Genomic DNA, 21,243 nt, shown 5'->3' on the forward strand with positions numbered 1-21,243 from the left:
TATTTAAGGTTCTATTGTCTGAAGTGGAACGTCTCAGAGCAAACTCCATCAGGTGACCGAGGAAAAACATGTTGCTGTCATTTTCTTCAAACCATAGATCTGTTTACAATCAACAATATCGATGCTAGGTTAACATTATAACGCCAATTGTTATCAGGCGCACTCGATAACACCACTAAATACTGTAGACTTTTCTCTCGACAAGTTTAACCGGTGAGCTGGCTGCTTTTCCGTAAAGTACCCAATCACCAATAATAGTAATAATAATAATGAACGATTCAACAAGTCACGATGATGGTTCGTGATGTTTCTCACAGTGCCTCCCTTCTGTCGAATGCCAGTGGCAGCTATATAGAAGAGCAAAAGATAGCTTTAGCACCACTTTTCTAAGTTGTTTTCGACGTTCGTTGTTGGCATTCGTTGCTGCCTTGTGACTCTTGCTGTTATTGCTGAATTTGAAGAAGTAGAGGCAGACACACCAGTACGCCGCGGGGGGGCGTGGCAGGCGCAGGGTAAAGCAGAAGCCAGTGCTAACACGCGCCACCACTACGCCACTAAAATAACTCTGGTCGCTGTCGTCTTTAAGCTCCTCGACAACAACAGCAACAATAGAAGCAGAAGCATCATCAGCGACATCAACGAACAACAACAGACTTAGCACTGGTGGCGCGGCATGGCGCGATAGAATTCGCAGTTCGCTCTCTCTCTCTCACGCGCTCTCGCCCGCCCGCTCGCTCGCCGCTCGTTTGGCTGGCGTCTTACCGACTGCTACTTCTCCCCTTCTCATTTAATTAGCGATTAACAAGGTTCAACAACAAAGCTCAGATTGTTATTTTTGCTGAGATATATGTATACAGGTTGTTTTTTTTTCGCTGACTCGTCGGTAGCTATCAACGCTTGATAGCGAAGTCGTTGTCCAATGCCTCCCTCTTAACTACAATGACGGTATTATTATAATTTGATATACAATGAAATATGGCGCGCGCGTTGGCGCCAAGGCGTGTTGCCAAGGTGGTAAAAGGTTATCACCAGTGTAAGCCTTGAAATGAACAGCATCAGCCCCGAGCAGCAGATGACCGATGACGTGTTTGAAGTTGGCGCGGTTCAGTATTATTACTATTATGATTATTACCAAACGGAACTCTAGGTGGCGCTACTATTAATGATAGTGGGCATCTTTGCGTATTTACCGTGCGGCTAAATTGAATAGGTCGGTAGCCTAAGAAATCGCCACCGTGGCTTGAACGGCCAAGCCTGCAGGCGCAACGCAGCAGGGATTGGTGGTCCGAGTCCCGCACACAATGATACACAATCTGTGCGATTCAAACAAGTTCTTCATATAGGAGAATGTGTGATATGGACAAGATGTTGTTGATTGTTATCACTCATTATATAATAAACGGTATTTATCATTGTCAATCTGGGACAATTTTGAGCTGTTCCCTCGTGCGTTTAGAACAAGAATTTGGAAATTCGTACGTACAACATGATTACTGGCGTGTGATTACGATTTCGGTGGACTGCTAGCCTCACTAAAGCTTTTGATGCACGAAACGTGCTGTTCGCATCTAACGAGAACTAAGTCGTTTCCCATTTACATAATATGTAGGTGCTAACTGTAGAGGCGTGCGGAGTAGTCGTTGAGACGTGACACTAAGGACGGTCTGTTCGTATAAAATCGAGCAATATCGGCAGGTTTATGTATTATTATGCTATGAATAGTGGGCCGGTTTCGTTGTGGCCCATTAATTTCGAGCGATTTGCCAAGCCGCCTCGAATGGTACTCCCGTGGATGCACGAGCATTGACCAAAGGGCGGAGATCTCATACTTTTATAGAGCTGTATGTATACAAAGTTGCAAGCGAACAACTGAGGTGCGCCTTGACAAACAAACGAACTCTCTGAAATTGGTCATCAATTGATTTTATTATTATATATGCTATCATTGTAATCATCAGATGATTTGAACATGAGTATTCACGCTACGTTCGATCACTAACTGTGAACTGTACCAGAACGTATCGATGTTTTGTCATCGGCCAGCTGGGACCGTTGAATCACTTCGAACACCCTGTTTGAGGCGATAGGCTATTTCAGTGCGTTCTATTCATTATCATTATTATAACCATTAGCCGACTAAGGGACAGGAGTTTTTTTTTTTTACGTATTCATAAATTGTCTGTGTATTTTCGCATAGAGACTGGACGAACGAGTCGCAGGTAAGTTGCAAGCGCGGGAGGTTTTGCCTCGCGCGGATAGATTGCCTAATTTGTGGCGTGCGAGCAATTACGGCCGTGGTTCTACTTTGTGATTCCCTGATATGGTGCTTGTAGATGCTGTTTCTTCAACTATAGACCGTTGTTTTCGCTAGTGTATTGTATAATCTAGTCCTGTAAATAGCCTAAATTCGTTTCAATAGCGAGTCTATGCATGTACGATGAATGGGTATACAATGTACTGTTTTCGCAGCATATCCTCAGCTACCCATACAGAGCAAGTCTCTGTTATTTATGATATTGATATGATATGTTATAATAGCTCGTGTTGTTGCCTTAACTATAATCATCGCTCACTTAGTCTTCGACAACCGTAGCTGATTCGTGGCCCGCATACAAACTGGGTTCCTTTGAATGTCGCTATCTTACCCGCACGCCTTTTCTAGCTTCAGCAATTGTTTTTGTTGTTAATTTAGTCCTAAGCAAGGTGCGATGCCTATTCGTGTGATAGAGAATGAGACGTTTAATTACTAAGATAGAATACCTCGATCGATCGGCTGCGATGGTTCGTCGTTTATTTGATTTAGGTCTTCTGTCGTTCTTGTTACGTTTCCTTATTTTCGCTTTATTGATGTATTTATTTTACTTGCTTAGACCTGTTTCCCTACTAACTGTATTTGTTACATTTACTTAATAATGAAAAACAAGTGGTCGCACTTATTAGGGCTAGTAGTGGTAACTTAAGCAAGTTTAACTTGGCGAGATTAACCGAGAAACAAATCAGCCAGCCACCTTCTTCTGTTTGCGAACGCCAAATTGAGCTCGTTAGCGAAACATTCAGGCATTTGTCTTTGTTACCTCGTCAGATGCATATAAACAAAATAAAGAACAAGAGGCCAACTGTGTAACTGGGCCATTACAAGTTCCTACGACACACAACAGCGATACATTTCTCGCGCGCGTAGACGCGAACACACACACGCACTAAAAACCTGTGCGAGCGTAAAGGCGACCAGTTTGGTCAGCAAATAGACAAAATAAGAAGCACCATCGTCGTCTTTTTCAGCTGTAGAGGAGAAATGACACCGGGCGAAACAGGGGGAGTCAAGGCCCAATTCGACCACTATATATACACACACATACACACACGCATATATACATAAAGTACATTTCTGCTCCATTTCGATTCGTTTACTGCTGGATTCGTATGATATGAGCAGTTCTATAGCAGAAAAAATACTCGCAGAAATAGCCGTTATAATGACGACGACGACGGCGACGTGATGATGACGGCTGTTGTTGTTGCGTTGTACAAAAATATTCGAGGTGCCAAAATCGATTGGGGGGCTACCCGCTGACTTTCAATTGGAAAGAAATGATTTGTAGTCACCTCACTGTTATTTGTTTCCTGCACTTGACTCTGTTCTCGTTGATGTCGTATCTGCTTTTGTTAATGTACCAGCTAAAAACGCCGATCTCTAATATTGTAGCTAAAAGACGAGAGCTGATATTTGTTTATCGGCTGCTCTTGTGTTACGGACGGATTAGCGGGGATCTAAAAAAGGGGCATTTTTGTTTAAACACTATTAGCTTCATGTTGTTGATAGCGTTGTTGATCGGTGGCAATGGCTGTGAATGAAATTCACTTTGAATGTTAAGTTGATGTACTCGTTATTAAACATTAAACCACTTCACAAACGACATAATGACGTACAATATACAAATATAGTTGTAATTATGGCGAACTTCTAATATGCAAGGTTAACCAAGATCCGAAGGCGTCTTCTACTATGATTACTTTTACTGTTGATCGATTTTTTCTTAGAATAAAAAAAAAAAACAACAAAGCGCTAAGAATTCGACCAACTTGAAGAGAAACGACAACGCACAACGGCCGATATTACTAGATAGCTAGAGATTTTTAGAAGAAAATTTCACTTAGTGACACATATATGTCTTGTTCACACAGAGTCTTAAAATCCTCATTTTGTCAGAATTTTTATAAGTACAAAACTGTAGTAAAATTTTACTTCAAGCATTACCACAGGAGGCTAGCAGACATTTGACAAACTGAGTGCATCTATATCCTGAGCTTTTAATCTTCCAGAACGAAACTTTTTACTAAATATCTTTATTATAAATACTAAATTTAAATTCTTTATATATATATATATATATATATATATATATATGAGCAAAGATTCTGGCACGGCGTTTGTCGTAACGGGCACACGTTTATTTTCTTTCTTCTGTTCATGGTATCAGCTGAAAGCCAGACAACAAATTTGTTTTTGGGATTTAAATGAACATCTTGCGTTGTATGAACCCCTACCATAATTAGAAACTTAATTTTTTTGGCTGAAATCGACGGTTTACATTACTGCCACCTGTCATGCGGTTTTTGGAATATCTAAACAGAAATATTTTGAGGCAAACTGGAAGATCCTCCATGAAATTTAGATTTAAAGGTTTGGAGAAATCATCAAAATGGCTTAAAAAGCCATTTTTGACACACAAAGATTTCTCGCAGAGAAAATAACGGGGGTTTTCTAAAAGAAGAGAATATCAATTCACAATTTGGTCGTCCAGACAGACTTTAACATTCTTTAGGGATTTCTTGCATCTCTTTGCCTATTTCAAGCTTTTTGTACCCGCTTTAGGCGCTCGCATTTTTGCGACTTTTGGCCTGATTCCAGGTCAGAATTTAATGCAGTGTATTTAGCTAACACTTTAGCGAGTCCACGGTTACTAATGTCTCCCGACGTACATCCACTGTTGAAAGCTTTCTGTGTTAAAGGAGGAATATTTTTTTCAAACGGAGTAGTTAGCGGCTTAGGTTCCAAATTCAAGCAGTAATCACAGATGGTGCTCATATGTGGTATAGATAAGCCCGAAAGACAGCCAAAATATATATATCCGGACAATTTTAATTAACCTAAAATGAAGCAGGCCAGCGATTTATGTGTATGCGATGCCAATGTAGATCAGCGACAGGTGACTGAGTTCTTTCTATCTATCTATCTATCTATCTATCTATCTATTACTCGCGTTCACTATTACGGGAACTACCGAACGTTGACGAGAAGTAGAGAGGACGGATAGACCACTGTCACAGGCAAAACGAGTAAACACAATTTAGCGAATTGACCGCATATTTAGCTTCCTAGCAGGTATATGAATGAATGAATGAATGGTCGACATCTCTTCGAGACACTTAACATTTTATGTGAAATCTTCCCTTTTTTTTAGCCTTTTTACCTTTCGTTTTAACGCCCTGTTATTTATGTCTTTTCTGCCAGGTCAATGAAATCGTAACTACGCACCGTAAACGTTTCGCGAAGAAACATCTATCTTTTGGTGAAGGTAGTTGACAATTTCTAAGTCAAATATACTGAATGGGAACCACAGCTTACAACAACAACAACACATAACGTAAATTAGACCCAACACATCGGTTTGGGTTGCTGACTACCCCCCAACGAATCAAACTGTGAGCTTCTTGAGAGTCACGTTTTTGTCGTTGTATTAGTGCAGCGGGAACAGATCATCATAATCTGTGGCAGAAAAGATATGGGCATTTCTGGTAACGAACTAAAATTTCTGTGAAATGATTGGGAACGAAGACTCTAGGTGATCAAAAGGCTCCCTTACACTTACTTATAACTGCATAGGCAAATTATGAAATTTGAGCGATAGTTAGGCTTAGCCTGAAAATCTTATTCGGTATTTTTATCTTACCTGAAAGATTCTAGTATTCATCTAGATTCATCCATGTTGGCTATGTTTGCCTAATCCATGTTTTCTAATCGCAAAAAATGTAACAATCTTATTGAATACCGAGTTCGTTGTATGGGTCCGCGACACAAGCTACAGAACTTCCAAGAACCAGCTGCGAAGCTAGCCCAATTAATGGCTTTTTTTAATTAATACAGTTGCTAATGTCACTCAATGAGGTTGTTTGTACCATTTAGAAGGTAATTTCTCCTCTCCAACGTACCAAGATTAGTCATCACCTCGCTATTATCAATAAGACCCCTGGGGACATGTTTTTTTGTGTGAGATTTTAGCCTTCGTCGCGATCGAACTGGCTTTCTTTCGTTTTTTAAAACAATTAATTGTGCCGCTGAACTTTTCGATCACCTACAGAAATCACTCCGGGTGGCTAAAGTCAATACTATTGGTTGATCTGAAATATTCTGAACTGAAGTGTAATTCGTTCAGTCTGACAGCGTTGTGAAAATGCCTATGTTCTTTCTACACATTTATCGAAACAGACACACCAAAGTAATAACATACCTAAATAGATGGGTCGAGCTGTTACCAGGACTACGGAAACCAAGATAGCTCAAATCAAAATAGCACTACTTACGGCTGCCGATCCGGTGAAAGGTACCAGCTGCTCCGCTATCTGATAGACATCGTAGATAGACAGAAGCTTGTATCTACCTAAAACGGCGTAAGTCGCCGGTATAAGTGCGTTTGTATCACCGCTCAGTCCGACTAACAAGGGCTAAATCAAGTATATAAAGCATACGATCGAGGACTGATTATGATGGGGCGGATATCCGTTTCACTGGAAGAGTCCATTTGAAAGCTATATGAAACTAATTGAAACAGGTTCTATCATCAATGTAAAAGGGCAAATCCACTTGAGAGAGAAACGGAGTATTTACAAACATTGCTTTGTACAATTGATGCCCATTTATTTTGTTACTAGATAACCTAGTTAGCTAATGCCTAATGCTAAATACATGGAAAATTCTGCAGAATTTATGAAATATTGTGTGAAAGAAATTGCGAGGCTTTCATTGACGAAGTTCTGGCTTCGAACTGTCAGGCGCTTTCAGACGTACGCTTTGAACGATTGCGGTTGTACAATACGTTACACGTAATAAAACTGTATAGAAGTGGCCTTATTATTGTTCATGATTCCTATGACCACAATTAAGGGTGATCATCTGATGCGAGTCTCGGCCTTAACTGTTCTCATTGCTCGGCTACTCCAAAAAAATCTATCTAAGAGATTTTAAGTTATCCATTAAGGTAAGTTAGGATATTTGGTCGTACCAATCACTGTGCCAAAAAGCGAACTTAGATCGAAAACATCGCGCGAAGTTATCGCTTATCAAGCGCGCAACTCGTCATTACATGATGCTTTTCTCGGCCCTCGGTAGCTCCTAGTTCGCTCTTGTTTGCTATATTGATGAGAATTGAATATGAAGCGCGTCGGTTCCACTTATTTTTTTATTTGCGTTTCTACACCAAGGTGACTTTAGTTCACCTCTCTGCGGCCCTGATGTAGCCACAGCTTCAATTGCTCATTTAACAGCCGGTACTAGAGAACTGGGAGTAGCATCACTGAAGGCAGATGAAACGAAAATGAGGTCGGCGTCAGACTGACAGCCGAAGCAGCTGGGACTGAGTAAACAAACCAACATGAAGCATACTCATACATCGTCGCTGCCGCCAACGACACCTCACGAAGAGCTGATGAAATTTGCGTCACCCCACTGACCGGCCGACGGCCTACTCACATAACTAGCCCATGGATAAACGCTGATGCAGTATTTCTTTGTCTACGTATCTTTCTGCTTGTGTGCTGACTAAGTATGAAGTAGTTGTGCTTACTACGGCTTCTGTTTAGCTATACACACGTACACACACACGCACACGCAGCCAGTAAATCGGAGATAATCTAGATACCTGCTCTGATCTATAACTAACATGTTAAAATTCGGTTTTATTGTTTGGCTAAGGTTATATAAATGAACATCTTAATTACTGTAACCTAACGGAGGCCAGCCGGCATTTGCTGCGTTGACGTGCATGCCCTATCGTATCGTACGAGGTGTTATTGTATTCTTGCGACCCGACTGCTTGTCAACGTTTGAGAGTCGGGCGTTGGAAATCTGCCCAAACGTTTGTCACGCAAAGCTTGACTTTACCGTGAGAAAAAAAAACTGACTGTTATTGGCATATAAATCGCAACGTTACCACCGAAGCTCTTTGGTAAAATCCCTCAATTGCGAAACTCCAACTATTATGTTTCTATTTCTGTTCAGGTTATGTTGGTTTGCTTAATCATAACGTTTTCTAGTAACTAACTTGCCAATGTGTTTTTGGTTTGGGTATCGTGGTCGAGTTGACGCTGCATGACAGAGCGGCTATCGGAGGGCTTAGCAAAACCTGCAGAGATTATCGTCAAAAAGTTACATAGATGAATAATGTGTACGCTATGTGCAAAGACTCATGTATGTAAAATGTGTAGTGAAAAAAGCGGTTTATATCATAAGGCCAAGTCAGTGACGAATAAACCTATTTACTGCTTCAACTTGTACAATTTCTGCATTCAAAAATAGTCCCAGGTTTCTCTTGCCTATCGACGACAATAGCCGGTTCGTGTTAGGCGGCGATGTGTCTCGAGTGAAGTGGCAGAATGAAAAGACCAACGAGGATGGACGCTTTGAAAAGTCTCACATGTACACCTATACAGGCTCAGAGGTTGGGACAATTAACAGTATTTTCGATGTTATTATACTGTTCTTTATTTTAGTAGTAAAATCATAGCTATCTCTGTTTGAGGCATTTGTGTAGGAACTTGGCTTCTGTCATGCAGACGATTCCACACGTTTGTGGTACGGTGCATTCGCCAATGTGAAACCTACGATTGTCTGCGATTTTTCTATTAATATTCCTCTCAATTATTTCAGACGACTCTAAAATTGCGAGTCCTCAAAGCTTGCGCTCATTGTGAGGAACCAATTCTCTTTACCTCTGTATAGCAGTGGTTAATATCTTGTTTGATCTTCTCATTTTGGCTTGAGTGTCACTATTTCTTCTGTGTCATTTTTGTTTACCAAGGCTTATGGTTAGTGTTTGCTTCAGAACTTTGAAATGATAACGTTCATGTCGTATGTTTATTTCTGCAAGATTATAACTAGCTAATTTGGTCTTCAACTGAACAGCTCACCCCAGTGGCAGTGTTCCGAAACGGACCCGTCAACTCGAATAGAAGGCCTGAAGAACTGACCCAAAGCGCAGTTATAACGGTGATGTTTTTATTCTTGAAGATCTTTTGTAAACATTGACGGCGTATTAAGTCTCCTATGAGTTGGCAGGCTGTTGTTTCGACTTTTCTTTTATAACAGATGCCCTGTGTCCGTTATGAACGCGCTGGGGATTTCTGTGTAGGCAATTTATTTAGACGAAAATTTCAGCCAATACGGCAGATAATACGCTAATAGCTTCAGCCCCACACGACGAGTCCTTGAAGAACTAATACCGAAATCGTAACATTAGTTTCAATGAAAGCTATACAAACGCATGAGTGCGTAAACCCCGGCCCATTGTTTCTGTAAACATGAAACGGCAATGCTCAGTTCAGAGTTAAATGAGAGAAACTGCATTTATAGGGATAATACAACTGGTAAAACCAACACAATCTTTTGTGTTATATATATAAGACAGTACTATATATACTGGCATTCGCAAGCTGGACAAACCATCAGAGTATCGTGGCGGAATCATGGTAAGTTCAGTATTGAGCTAAACTATCATATCAGCGTCATTGTGTACATACTGCTATTCTTCTATATTCGAAGCTAAATGCGGGTATGCTTAGCGTAGTTGCCAAATCAGCTAGCAAAGCTTGTTTCATCTTTGAAAGATGTATACCACACCCATGAGAGCGTTATCAAATATCCTATATTAAAAAAACAACCCAACTAGCTTGCCCGGAGTACTTCGACTGGCCGAAAAATTTTAATACCTCTACGTTTCTGTTCTGCTGTTTTCAGGTTACGTTTTGGGAAAATGCATATCAGTCTTTGGCCTTCGGTGACTATAAACTCATTGAGTATAACCTAGGAATACTAGGTACATTGGGACAGAAGCAAAGATATCGTTTGGTGCTCATAACCAACGCTTAGGGATTAATTTAAGCGTTTTTCGGGAATGGGGAAGATTGATGAAAACATCGGGTAAAAGGGTCTATATTGAAATAAGAGTTCGTTACTCGTACGATCACTTCAAGAACAGAGGTTATGAAATAGGGCACTTCAAGCGAGGAGACTGAATCTCAGGATCTCGAATTGAGGAACGAGTCGCTCTTTAGCACGGAAACTTTAAGACGAAGCAGAGCAGAGACAATACATTCGCCCCGTTCAAGGCATAGCGAAGTTCAATGACATTGTGACGGGACCACTGAAAACGAAGAATAAAAGCAAAAAAAAATTGCTTCCTCACAAACTGAGTCCAAAACAGATATAACCGTGTCTCGTATATTTTAGAGACGCTTTGAGCAATTACCAGCAGTGAACAAATCGCTCGGAGCATACCGTTATAGACGAAACAAGGATTAGCCTGTGCCGTCCACCACAAATATTTCAGGCGATAGGCTGATGTCGAGTAGGAAAGAAAGCGACTTCCATGGCAGTACGGTAGAACGAATTCGGTTTACCCGAATGCTCACAGTCGCCATGTTGCCCAGGGGCAGTTGTCGTTGCGAGATATTGCTTGAAAAAAACAGACCTGGCTGATGGATCTCTGAAGTTCCTAAAGAGTCTCGTAGATGTCTGCAGTAACTAATTTCCGCAACATCTTCCTTGTTGCTACACTATAATCGAAACGTGGGTCGAGGAAATAATAATAGAGGAGAATAAGCTCGGACGGTCACTTCAACCCCCACACGACGACCCCACTGTGCCCTGTAACTTCTCAAATAAGTTGTCGATAAGTGAAATTAGGTGTGGTAATGCAAATTACAAGCACACAGTCATTGCGAAGAATCCAAGGCGTTAGCTTCAGTATGTAAATAATAGATTAAGATATATCTAACACATCAAATGCTATATGGTTTAAAAGTTGTTCGACCCTTTAAATAGCCCTGGACAACTTAACAGAAGCGGTTAATAGTTTTTACTTTATATATATATATATATATATATATATATATATATATATATATATATATATACGATTAAGGCTTGAATAATTTGAGTTCAAATATTAATAACAATTAAATGAAGTGCGACGCTTCGGTGAATAGTATTGATTATTATTACTATTATCGAAGTTTTACAAGCGGTGAAATTTATCTGGATTGCTTCGCAGTAGCGTCAGCGAACGCTGAAGACATGTAATAGAAAACAATAATGACCAGTAGGGTGATTACTCTTACCTATGAAATAAATATGTTGCTAGATCATACATGATTTATAAAATGTACGTCTTCAACCCGGGTGCCAAGCATAGAACATAGAAAATATCATGGCTTCAGTAAATCAAACGCTCATCTTGCGGCAGAAAATGCCGTCAGCTACAAAGACAAAACAAATAATAACTCATTTAAAAATTGTTGTTTGGCTGAGAGATCATTCATGATGACAGTAGCAAACGCTTGCAAACCAAAAATGTGTCTTCCGGACTTAGATGGGCAAAGCGATTTCGACAACTTGTCACATGGAAAGAACCTAAAGCAGCCCTTTTTCTTCCGTTACTTTGAAAACCGAAATCAAGCCGCTGAGTCACAAGACTATAGAAAGCTATCAAGCCAGTTGCGCCATTTGTATCGTGAAGGATCGGTGTTATTTATTAACCCACGAGCATATTTTATATTGCTATGATCCTGTGGCCTCTTTGTCAATGTGACACGCAAGTTATAGAGTGGCTGGCTCAAGAAAGACTCGGACTGAACCGGAAATTAGAAAGCAACTTCAGCACCTTCGAGTCAGATACTTTGCGCTGTTTATCCTTTTACAAATACTCATTACACTTCGTGATCAATTAATTATTATCGGAACTGATAGATGGCCAGTACGTACTATGTATTATGTGTTTATGTAGATGTTTCCATTGGTTTTCGGCGTCGATAGCGTAGCAGACACAATGAGAAAATGAAAGTTGATAAATAGTGCGATAGAAAGTAAAGCGGTAACCTAACACATTTCAAAATAAAACAAATTAAATAGAATCTAAATAGAAACAGTAACAGCGCATGTGAAAAGGTAACATCGACGGAAGCTCCGAGCCATTGCGGCAACAACGATAGCGTTTGCCTCTTTTGCCCTGATCGACGACACTGGTGATAGCCGCAGCCGCAGCCGCAGCAGCCGCAGTAAAAACGCAAAACAACAACAACAACAATATAGCAGCAGCAATTCGGCCCCAAGAGACAAACGCGCAGCATAAATAATGTTATGTCCCCTTAGCGGCTTTCGACAGGGTTAGGGCGGGGTCTGCTAACCGGCGGAGAGGAGGTAGGTGGCGGAGATGTGGTGCGTAGAGTCACAATGACCCAAAACATTGTCCGCGTATCCTTTGCGCCCAGACTTGTATAAAATAGATCTGGTCAACATCAGATATTGATAAAACCTGTTGCCGGTGCAGATGTGCTTCGTTCAAGTTCTGTAAGAGTTTCTGCTCGGTATATGCTGGGCCTGTAGAACATAATAAACATTGTTTCCTTCTGTCTTTATTGATGGCTATCATTTTGATTTGGAATCGAAAGAAACCTTTATGATTCTATTTTTATGGCAGGTTCATTACTAGGCTTACTATTGACCCGGAAGCTTGACAATGAACAGCTGTAAACAGCTCCAAGTGTTTCCTGGAAGCTTCCGATAGAAAGTTCTAAGTTTGAAACTCTCGAGCTTGATCGGTTTTAAATCCGTTCTGACATTTAGAAAAATTATTATTTACTTTGCAAGATGTTTGCTGAGTCAACGTTTTATGTTCTGCTTTGGACGTCCGGAAAAAAATATGGAGTGTTTTCTCGGTGAAGTTACAAGTCAACTTCCTATTCACCCACTGTGCGCGACCTTCTCCGAGCAATGCGCCGGTCAGCTAAAATCGGGCGCGGAACTTGTTGTCGTTATGCAGATCTATATTAGTTCTCGAAGGAACAGCAGTCATAAGTATGGGCGGCCTTTGGTCAGCAATATGACGACAGATTGAGAAAGGATGTAATAAAGTAAGGCAATGTTAAAAAGGTTCCCAAAAAATCGATACTATCTATCAAGCAAGATTAAATAACGTAGCTTTGGGAAGGTTATTGAAGCAACTGCCCACTCCGTTTTAACTTTTCAGGATATCGTGAACGTACATACTATTCAGAGGACCCAAAAGAGCCTTGTAAAAGAGAAGCACTAAATCACAACATATCAGTAACTTATAATAAAGGCGCCGCAGAGGTTTCGTAGCAAAGTTCGGGGCCATCTCTTTCTGCTCGTCTGATTTACTGACCGTTGTGTGCTTTATTCGACAGCAATTCAATAGAGGGAACAATTTGAAAAAAATCAAAGCACTGACGTAAATGCACAATGTTTGTAACAGAACGGGAGTCCGGATTGTGTCAGCTCTGATAAAAATGCACTCAAATCGTTTAATGTTATACTTTACGCTTTATAGATGTTAATAGGAAGCAATCTGCAGTTCCAGAACGATTCGACGTAGCACAAAGAGAAACTTGCTCTCTGAGATAACTTATCTAGCTATAGTTTCTCGGGTGGGGCTTTAGCCTTGGCGACAAGCTGTCAGTTACATTGTGGCTGAATGCTTACAGCGTCAACTTTGTACGTTTGTCACCTATTTGTCTTAAGAACCACCACGAGAGTACGGACAGCTGAGTATACATTGAGCTGGATCAAATCCGCTAAAGTAGACTGACAATGACAACATAAAAAAGTTGCCCCATCGATGAAATTGACGAATGGGCATACTTTCTCTCATATACATATTCATCTATAAATTGAACTCCATGTAACACTATTGGGTATGAATTTAACTATGGTATTTTTTATTTCCAAGCCAGCATATTTTCACAACTAGTCACAACTTCTGTCGGTCCGTTAGAATTTTCGAGGGCATGCATATATTAAATACTGATTCAGATACACGTGACTCAAACAGAGCAGCTCGAACGGAACTTTAGCCTGAATCCTTCACTTTAATATGACGAAAGGTCTTTAATCGTCGTAAATGTAAGTTTGTCAGGGCAACGCGTTGCTGAGTTCACTCAACCGCTATCTAACATGACTCTTTCGTTACTTTATCTTTATTAGGTATACAGAAACAAATACACTATAATATAATGAAAATTATAGAAATTACCTTGCGTTACGTTGCCTAAACCTTTCCGTATTGTCAAGTTTGTTCGACCACGTTTAAAAAGATTTAGAGGTTCTTAATTCTACAATATTATAACCGTACATATTCTCTATTGGAATTTACTGTCTTTCTTAGAGAAACGTATGAGTGTGTTGAATGTATCCTACTGACCCCGTTAAGCATGATCGCTTCTACATCAATAGCAACATCACTACCTAAGTTACCACCACTATTAGTAGCACAAAGGAACCTATCCATCTCCACTTTTGGCATCGGTTATATAAGCTTTGTTGCTGCCGCTGCTGATACAAATATATCTATCGACTCGCTTTCCTATCAGCTTGTGTATCCTTACTTTTCTCACATTGCCCAGTTTCGTCTTGAGTTATCGGTCGGTACTACTGGTTTCCGCACATCTGGATTTTGTGTGCTGCCTACCGATCAGCGAGCAACTCCTGTTGTAGAGCAGCAGTTCGGAGGCTATTTTGAGCGGTTTCTTTCCGGAAAAGTTTTTTTTCTCTGAAGATGGCCCTGAAGCGTCTCAGGGGTCTAATTTGGTAATGGCGATCACCGCAGTAAAAGTGGATCCTTGAGTTCTTCCTTGTCTTCAGCTCTCACGACATTGAGCACTGCTGCCACTTGAAAACTATCAAGTAGAAGCAGGTTTAGGAATCAGCAATTAAACCCTCTCATGAATCGGCTACAATTCGATATAACTTCGCGATATAACTATTTGTGACCATTTGAAGTGTAATGCTTTAGCTAGGGTGAAGCTAGCAGCTATCAGATGCATTAAAGCGAACCTTTCACTTAATCAGATAATAAGTGTACTTGACTGACTCCCAATCTATGATACTCGAGCGGCGATATTGTGCTATTTGAAAAAAAAATGAAATGGATTTGCTGTATTCAGCCTTAAAGCCAGCACTTTGGGAGCACTCGACTCATGATAACTAGGTAGTAACGTGTTTGCCTATTAAACTTCAGATCACATGATTCGAAACTGGGCGAAAATACACCTTGTCCCGCGGTAGGAGCTAGTCATCTTAAGTAAGGCTCAACGGTTCAAGTACCGAGCAAAACCTGGAACCTCTGTAGAGACACTCTGGATGCCTAATTTCTAAGCCACGTAATGCCAAAATGGTAAATCTCTGTGATAGGGATGGATGGGTTACTAATTTCCAGGCAACTGAATTAGCGAAAACGAGCTCAGCAGGTGCTGAGAAACACTCTGTATAGCCTAAGCTGAATATAGTTAATAGACCATCTGTAAAAAGCAAACAAAGTTTCTTTGTCCGTACGCATTACCTAAGCGAAAAGAGCAGAAAAATGTACGTAAACTGAAACTTTTTAGTTTATTTCACCTCTTTGTTGTTTTTTTACGACATAATCATATATCTATATCTTTCTTTAGCATTCACCTTTGCGTTGTATTCCTATTCCAGGCATGTTCTTCACGTTCCCATGTCCCATCCGAGCATACTTACTTATACATCCAACCCCCAAGCGATAAACCTGCACGTTCGCCGTGTCACAATGAATGATCAGGTTATACAGGTGTCGCTTATAAAATAAATGCACCCCACTTTTCTATTATTGTATAAGAACTTTCATTTTTTATTATCATGGAACCGAGAAGGTTTGCTGGCGTATCACTGCGGCTGCCTCTCATTTTTTTTTTCGTATTTCCATTGTTGCATCAATATATACATATACAGGAAGCGTCACCGCCATACAGGCACGTACGCTTTACGTCATGTATTTTCTCCTGCCGCGCCCCAGACTCACAAAGTTTCTCGCTTTCTAGGAACTGCTCTCGAGACCGAACCGCTGAAGCTTCGCGCGTCGTCCTTCCGTACGCACACGCACAAACGCCTATAGTCACTTACATATGTATATACGCTATATAAATAAGATTTTGTGACATTAGTGAGACTGAAAGTTCGTTCGCCTCCTGCTTGCTCATGCTGGTATTGTGCACTACATAAAAGCTATATATATATATATTAACCGGGTCCACTAGAATATAATCCAAGAAAAAAAAAAGTAGTTTTTACATATGATCTTGCGTCTTAGCATTCATTCTGTTCTATTATTACAGCTGAGTTTAATACATTCAATAATAACGAGATCTCAACATATCAATATGTTGATTTACTAGCACTTTTTACTCAATTTATATATATATATATATATATATATAGTTGCTGGAAACCCTGTGTATTTTTACAGAATCGTTTCAACTCTTCGCTGCGTTTCAAGATAAAAGAGCTCATATCAGTACAGCTTGAACCGAAGCGACCGGTCCACTAACGACATTACAATCGATGATAGTAATAATAATCCATATAGATTGCTACTGGGTAGTTTTTTTTTGCATACAATTCTACCATTAGACTTTGCGGACGACCACGTTGAAGTGTAGGTTTAGATCAGTGGAGAAGATAAATAAATAATAACAGTAACGTGTTACGTGTGATGATGGCGCGTAAAGACAGGACTTTTGTTTACATGACCAATTACCTTCGACTGGCTAGCTCGTAGTCAGTCGTTTATTTCTTAAGTAGTTTTTCTATCGAAAACAAAAAACAATGCATGTGATGCGCCAATGATGTATGCGTTGATTTATATGTGTGTGAATGCGTATATGTGTTTACTGATCGGATAACCCAGCGGCCTGGCGAAAAGGTTATATTAGAAATAGGGAAAAGAAGAAGAGGCAGAAAAAAACAGGGCAGCCGCCAATCTGGGCCGAATTCAGCATCGAGGAAAAAGAACAGAACAGAACAGAACAGCGTTTCAGTCCATACTCCCGCGGACGGAACGTGTCTAAATGCAAATATTGACGGACAGCTTCAATAAATTGCTCTTCTTGCTGGTAGCAAATTTAATATAAATTCATTCTTCACGAGAAAATACCTATGGGGGATTTGAGTCTTTAGCGTTAGATGGCTGCAATTGCCAAAGGCGTCGAATTTTGTATGGGTTTTCTGTCTTTTGCTCTTTTCGCTGCACTTGGGATAAGATCCCGGCACTTGTGTCGGCGATGGGACAAATTTTCAATCTCAATTCTTCTATTTCGTTCGCCATCCGCAGTAACGAAGAGGCGATAGCTGTACTTTTCCTCTATCGCCATCGTGATTGACGCGCGTCCTAACGATATATGACACATACAAGGTAAGAACTAGACGACGACGACAATTCACAAAAAGAAAGAATCAAGCGGCCGTAAATGAGAAGCGAAGAGAACCTACGAAGAGATCTACGAGAAATGAGAATTGGCGATGATTGAGACGATTCGCGCTCAGCGAACGCACCGTGCGTTCAACAGCTTTTGCTTAGATGACAGCGTCATTTCATGGTCCTCAGCGGATCTGCTCCGATTTGTTGGTTCGTTCCTTTCGTTACTCTGTTTTTACTTAACCACTCAGACTGACAATACTCTCTTCTTCCTTTTCCACAAGAGCCTACCCCCTTAGAAACATAATACAGGCAATGTCTCACTTCAACGCATCATTTTGACGCTTAGCAGAAGCGGACAGAGCTCCTGTGTAGTCCGCTTCAGTAGCATGTATATAGAAATAATACTCAAATACGATCCTGTGTTCTGCTTCTCAAAAGAACACAATTGTGTTGAAGCAGTTGTAGTTCTTACGGGTGCACGATTCAGAAAATACACGATTCAAGTAAAGACTTTATGATGTGCCCAGAAGTGATCAATACACGATTGATGATGACCATAATCAGCGCGATTTGGAGACGGCAGTACCCCTAACAATGACGAGAAGTTAAAACTAAATTAATGTTTACAGAAGCCATTTGATAATAACAGTCATAGCTATTATAAGCTGAGTTCTAAGCCATTGAATCGAACGCGGTCCTGCACTAGGTAGCACCGTACCACTGGAGTTCGCCAAAGGGAGCGTCAGTAATAGGTTTCTTGGACCCATTATGTTGTCGTAATTTCAAATAGCGATTGTGTTGCTATTACGCTCTGGACGCCAGATGAAGCCGGTCCTTTTTTAGAGGCGCATCAACAGTCGGCGGTAGGACTGCGCGTGTCTGTCTGTTTCATATGTAAAACAAGGGACTGCGTGGTTTCAAACGAATTGGTTAGTCTTCGGAGGACCACAGTGAAGATAGCATGCACACATAACTAATGATAACTCGGAATATGTCTTAGATTATAATTCATCTTAACATACTTTCTTACTGAGATATTGATTCAGTGTTTACAGGGTGTTTTAACTTATATAACTTTCTGAGACACAAGCGCATACAGCTTTCACGAAATACAATGTTCTTTATCTAAAGCTATTTTCAACCAGCTTTAGAACCGCTAAGAACGTATTTAGTCATTACTTAGTATATGCAGATCGGAGCAATTTCCCAGATTCTAAATGCTGTTTGTTGTACATTATATTATAGAAAATTTAACTTATTTTTGCCGTTTATAATAGTCGTATCAACGCAGTGCCGACACCCGCGGTAAGCTTGGCTTCTATTCTATTTCACCCATACTGCTTTAGGCTATCCTTGAAACTTATTCTCCTGTTTGCTTATCATATATCCTCCATCTTCCATCCTTAGGTACCAATTGTTGTGGTCTTTTTATTAAATATATTTACATAGTATTTAGATCATGGCTAATATCTTCGACGGTCAACGTCATCGAAGTCCTCGTCATCACCGCAACGTGTTCCACCTTAACAGAACGTGTTGAAAATCCGACGAATTTAAGCAGTGGGTCAATGACGCCCGGCCATCTCTCTTCGAACTATTGAAGAAATCAGCAGCTGCCTGGAAACATAGATGGAACACGCCTCCGGAACGTGCCTATGCATCAGCGTGCTAGTTTCGCACACTTTGCAGCGGTTGTTGCTGTTTCGGACAAAATCTTTTCACAGTCTAGGCTTTTTTTTTGAATAATTTTGATTCATAATGGCGATTTGCTGGCATCGTCAAAAGTCAAATTCCGGTTTCGCGCTTGATAAGTGTCTGCGTACCTCCCCCAACGCCTCCTCGAGGAGAAGGGGGTGTCGTCGTCTCCCGTTCGGTATCGTCGCCGCCATTAGCGCCACCAGCGTGCTGAGCTATACCGGCCGACTGCTGCTGTTGACCAGCTGCTGCGACGGCAGCAACGGCGGCGGCCGCCGCCGCCTGCGCCGCCTGTTGCTGTAAAAGGTGATGATGTTGCTGTTGCAACAGCTGGAGATTAAGCTGTTGCAGACTAAGACCTTGCGGACTGGCGCTAGCAACAGCCAATAGCTGCGGTGTCAAACCTTGTTGCTGTAGAGCTTGTAGATTGCCTGGATGCTGTGGTGACATCTGCTGAGACATTTGCTGCGCTTGATGTAGCTGCTGAAGCTGCGCTTGCAGCTGCGCGTGATGCTGTGCGACGAGAAGGTGGTGCTGTTGTTGATGCTGCTGCTGATCGGCTAAGGCGCCGGACAGTGAAGGGCTGTTGGCACGAGCATCGCAGTCCTCGTCATCGCTCTCTTCGAGGTCGATATCGGGCGACATTGACCCAGGCGGCGGTGGTGAGCTACTGTTGTTGTTGTTGTTGTTGTTGTTATTGTTGTTGTTGTTGTTATTACTACTGCCGTTATTTCCACCAGAACCAGCAGTGCCACCTTCGCCCTCTTCTTGCTTTTGACGTTTATGCTTCGTACGCCGATTCTGGAACCAGACCTTTACCTGGAAGGTACAGGACGAAGTCATAGGTATTTTTTAATATGATTCAGTGATAATTCAGTGATTACCCATAATGTCATTTTCGGTTCCAAATGTTAATGATTCGTGTGATACAAATTACTGTGCATCTAAAATGGAGGATGGCCCTGTGGGGCTAATTGAAGCAATCATGTTACGATATAACCTAGATACGCTCATCAATCCCTACGTAATAGACAATGGCATTGACGATAATCAAATAATAAATAGCTACAATAGCAAATAATATGATGGTCGTAGCCGGCGAAGCATATTCGCAGGATCTCTTAGACCGCCCGCTGAGATCGCCAACCAACCAATCAAAGGTAATGCTCCTATCGCCGACACTACGATCACGGCCACTATCAGCGAGGGTGCTAGTGCCGCCGCCGCTCACGTTATATCTTCTATGGGCAGCACTATGCATCTCTTAAGCACCAATATTCCATTTGTCAGTTCGCGCAACGACGTCAACAACTTGAGAGCACAATTCAACGACGACGGTAGCAGCACAAACGATGGCGGTATCTAACGTTAAAACACAGAAAGCGTCAGAAGCGGGGAGATGGAGACATGAGGGAGATGTCTCGCGTCAGAGTTGGTGTGAATCTGCTGTACTGTTGGCTGGATGATGACACGGGGCAAGCGGGGAGCAGCCAGCAATACTATGTCGAATTGTGCGATTGAACGTGCGCAAACAATGACGCTATCCTCATTCGAGTTCTCAAACGACAACGATTGTTTGATTTGACGGGATCTGACACCATCTGGTGCTGTTGTTTGTTGTTGAAGAATCTACTCCACTGTTAGGCCTCGTATCGCTATGTTGTCGCGCTTTCTGCGCGCATTGGTCGTAGTTGCTAGAGTCGCTGCAGGTCACTGTATTATTCCCGTCATCATCATTTTGTCGAAATGTTAACAAATGCTCCTACTACAGCATAGGTCGTCCATGTATCAATCTATCTATCTACCTAGAATTAAATAGACGCTGTTATTTTTCTTTTAGTATATCTGTATGTATGCGTAACCTACGGTTGACTGCTGCTGCTCCTGCTCCTACTCGTGCTTTCCGTCTCCGTTTAAGACGACGATTGTGATGATAATGAAACAATTGCTTCGTAACCAGTAGGTCTCTGCCTATTTGAACAATGGCTGATACTGGCCGTCGCCATCAGCGGCCGAACGCGCACAAGGCCGCCAGGTTCAGTGT

General features: G+C 41.3%; 1 protein-coding gene and 1 long non-coding RNA gene across 2 annotated transcripts in view; one reads left to right on the forward strand and one right to left on the reverse strand.

Moving 5' to 3' along the window:
• Nucleotides 1-808: 808 nt before the first annotated feature.
• Nucleotides 809-12,690, forward strand: LOC147755212 (uncharacterized). Its single transcript, XR_015328953.1, has 2 exons — nt 809-2,219; nt 10,013-12,690. It is a non-coding gene; the product is annotated as an uncharacterized LOC147755212 (long non-coding RNA).
• A 2,961-nt stretch (nt 12,691-15,651) lies between these two features.
• LOC111251036 (uncharacterized) overlaps nt 15,652-21,243 on the reverse strand; it is an 85,615-nt gene continuing 80,023 nt past the window's right edge. Inside the window, exon 3 of the mRNA XM_022807204.2 lies at nt 15,652-20,018. Coding sequence (XP_022662939.1) covers nt 19,290-20,018 — 729 coding nt within the window. The 3' untranslated portion in view covers nt 15,652-19,289. The remainder of the gene's footprint in view (nt 20,019-21,243) is intronic.

Source organism: Varroa destructor, unplaced genomic scaffold, assembly GCF_002443255.2.
Source record: "Varroa destructor unplaced genomic scaffold, Vdes_3.0 BEIS01000005.1, whole genome shotgun sequence".
Taxonomy (NCBI): Eukaryota; Metazoa; Arthropoda; class Arachnida; order Mesostigmata; family Varroidae; genus Varroa; species Varroa destructor.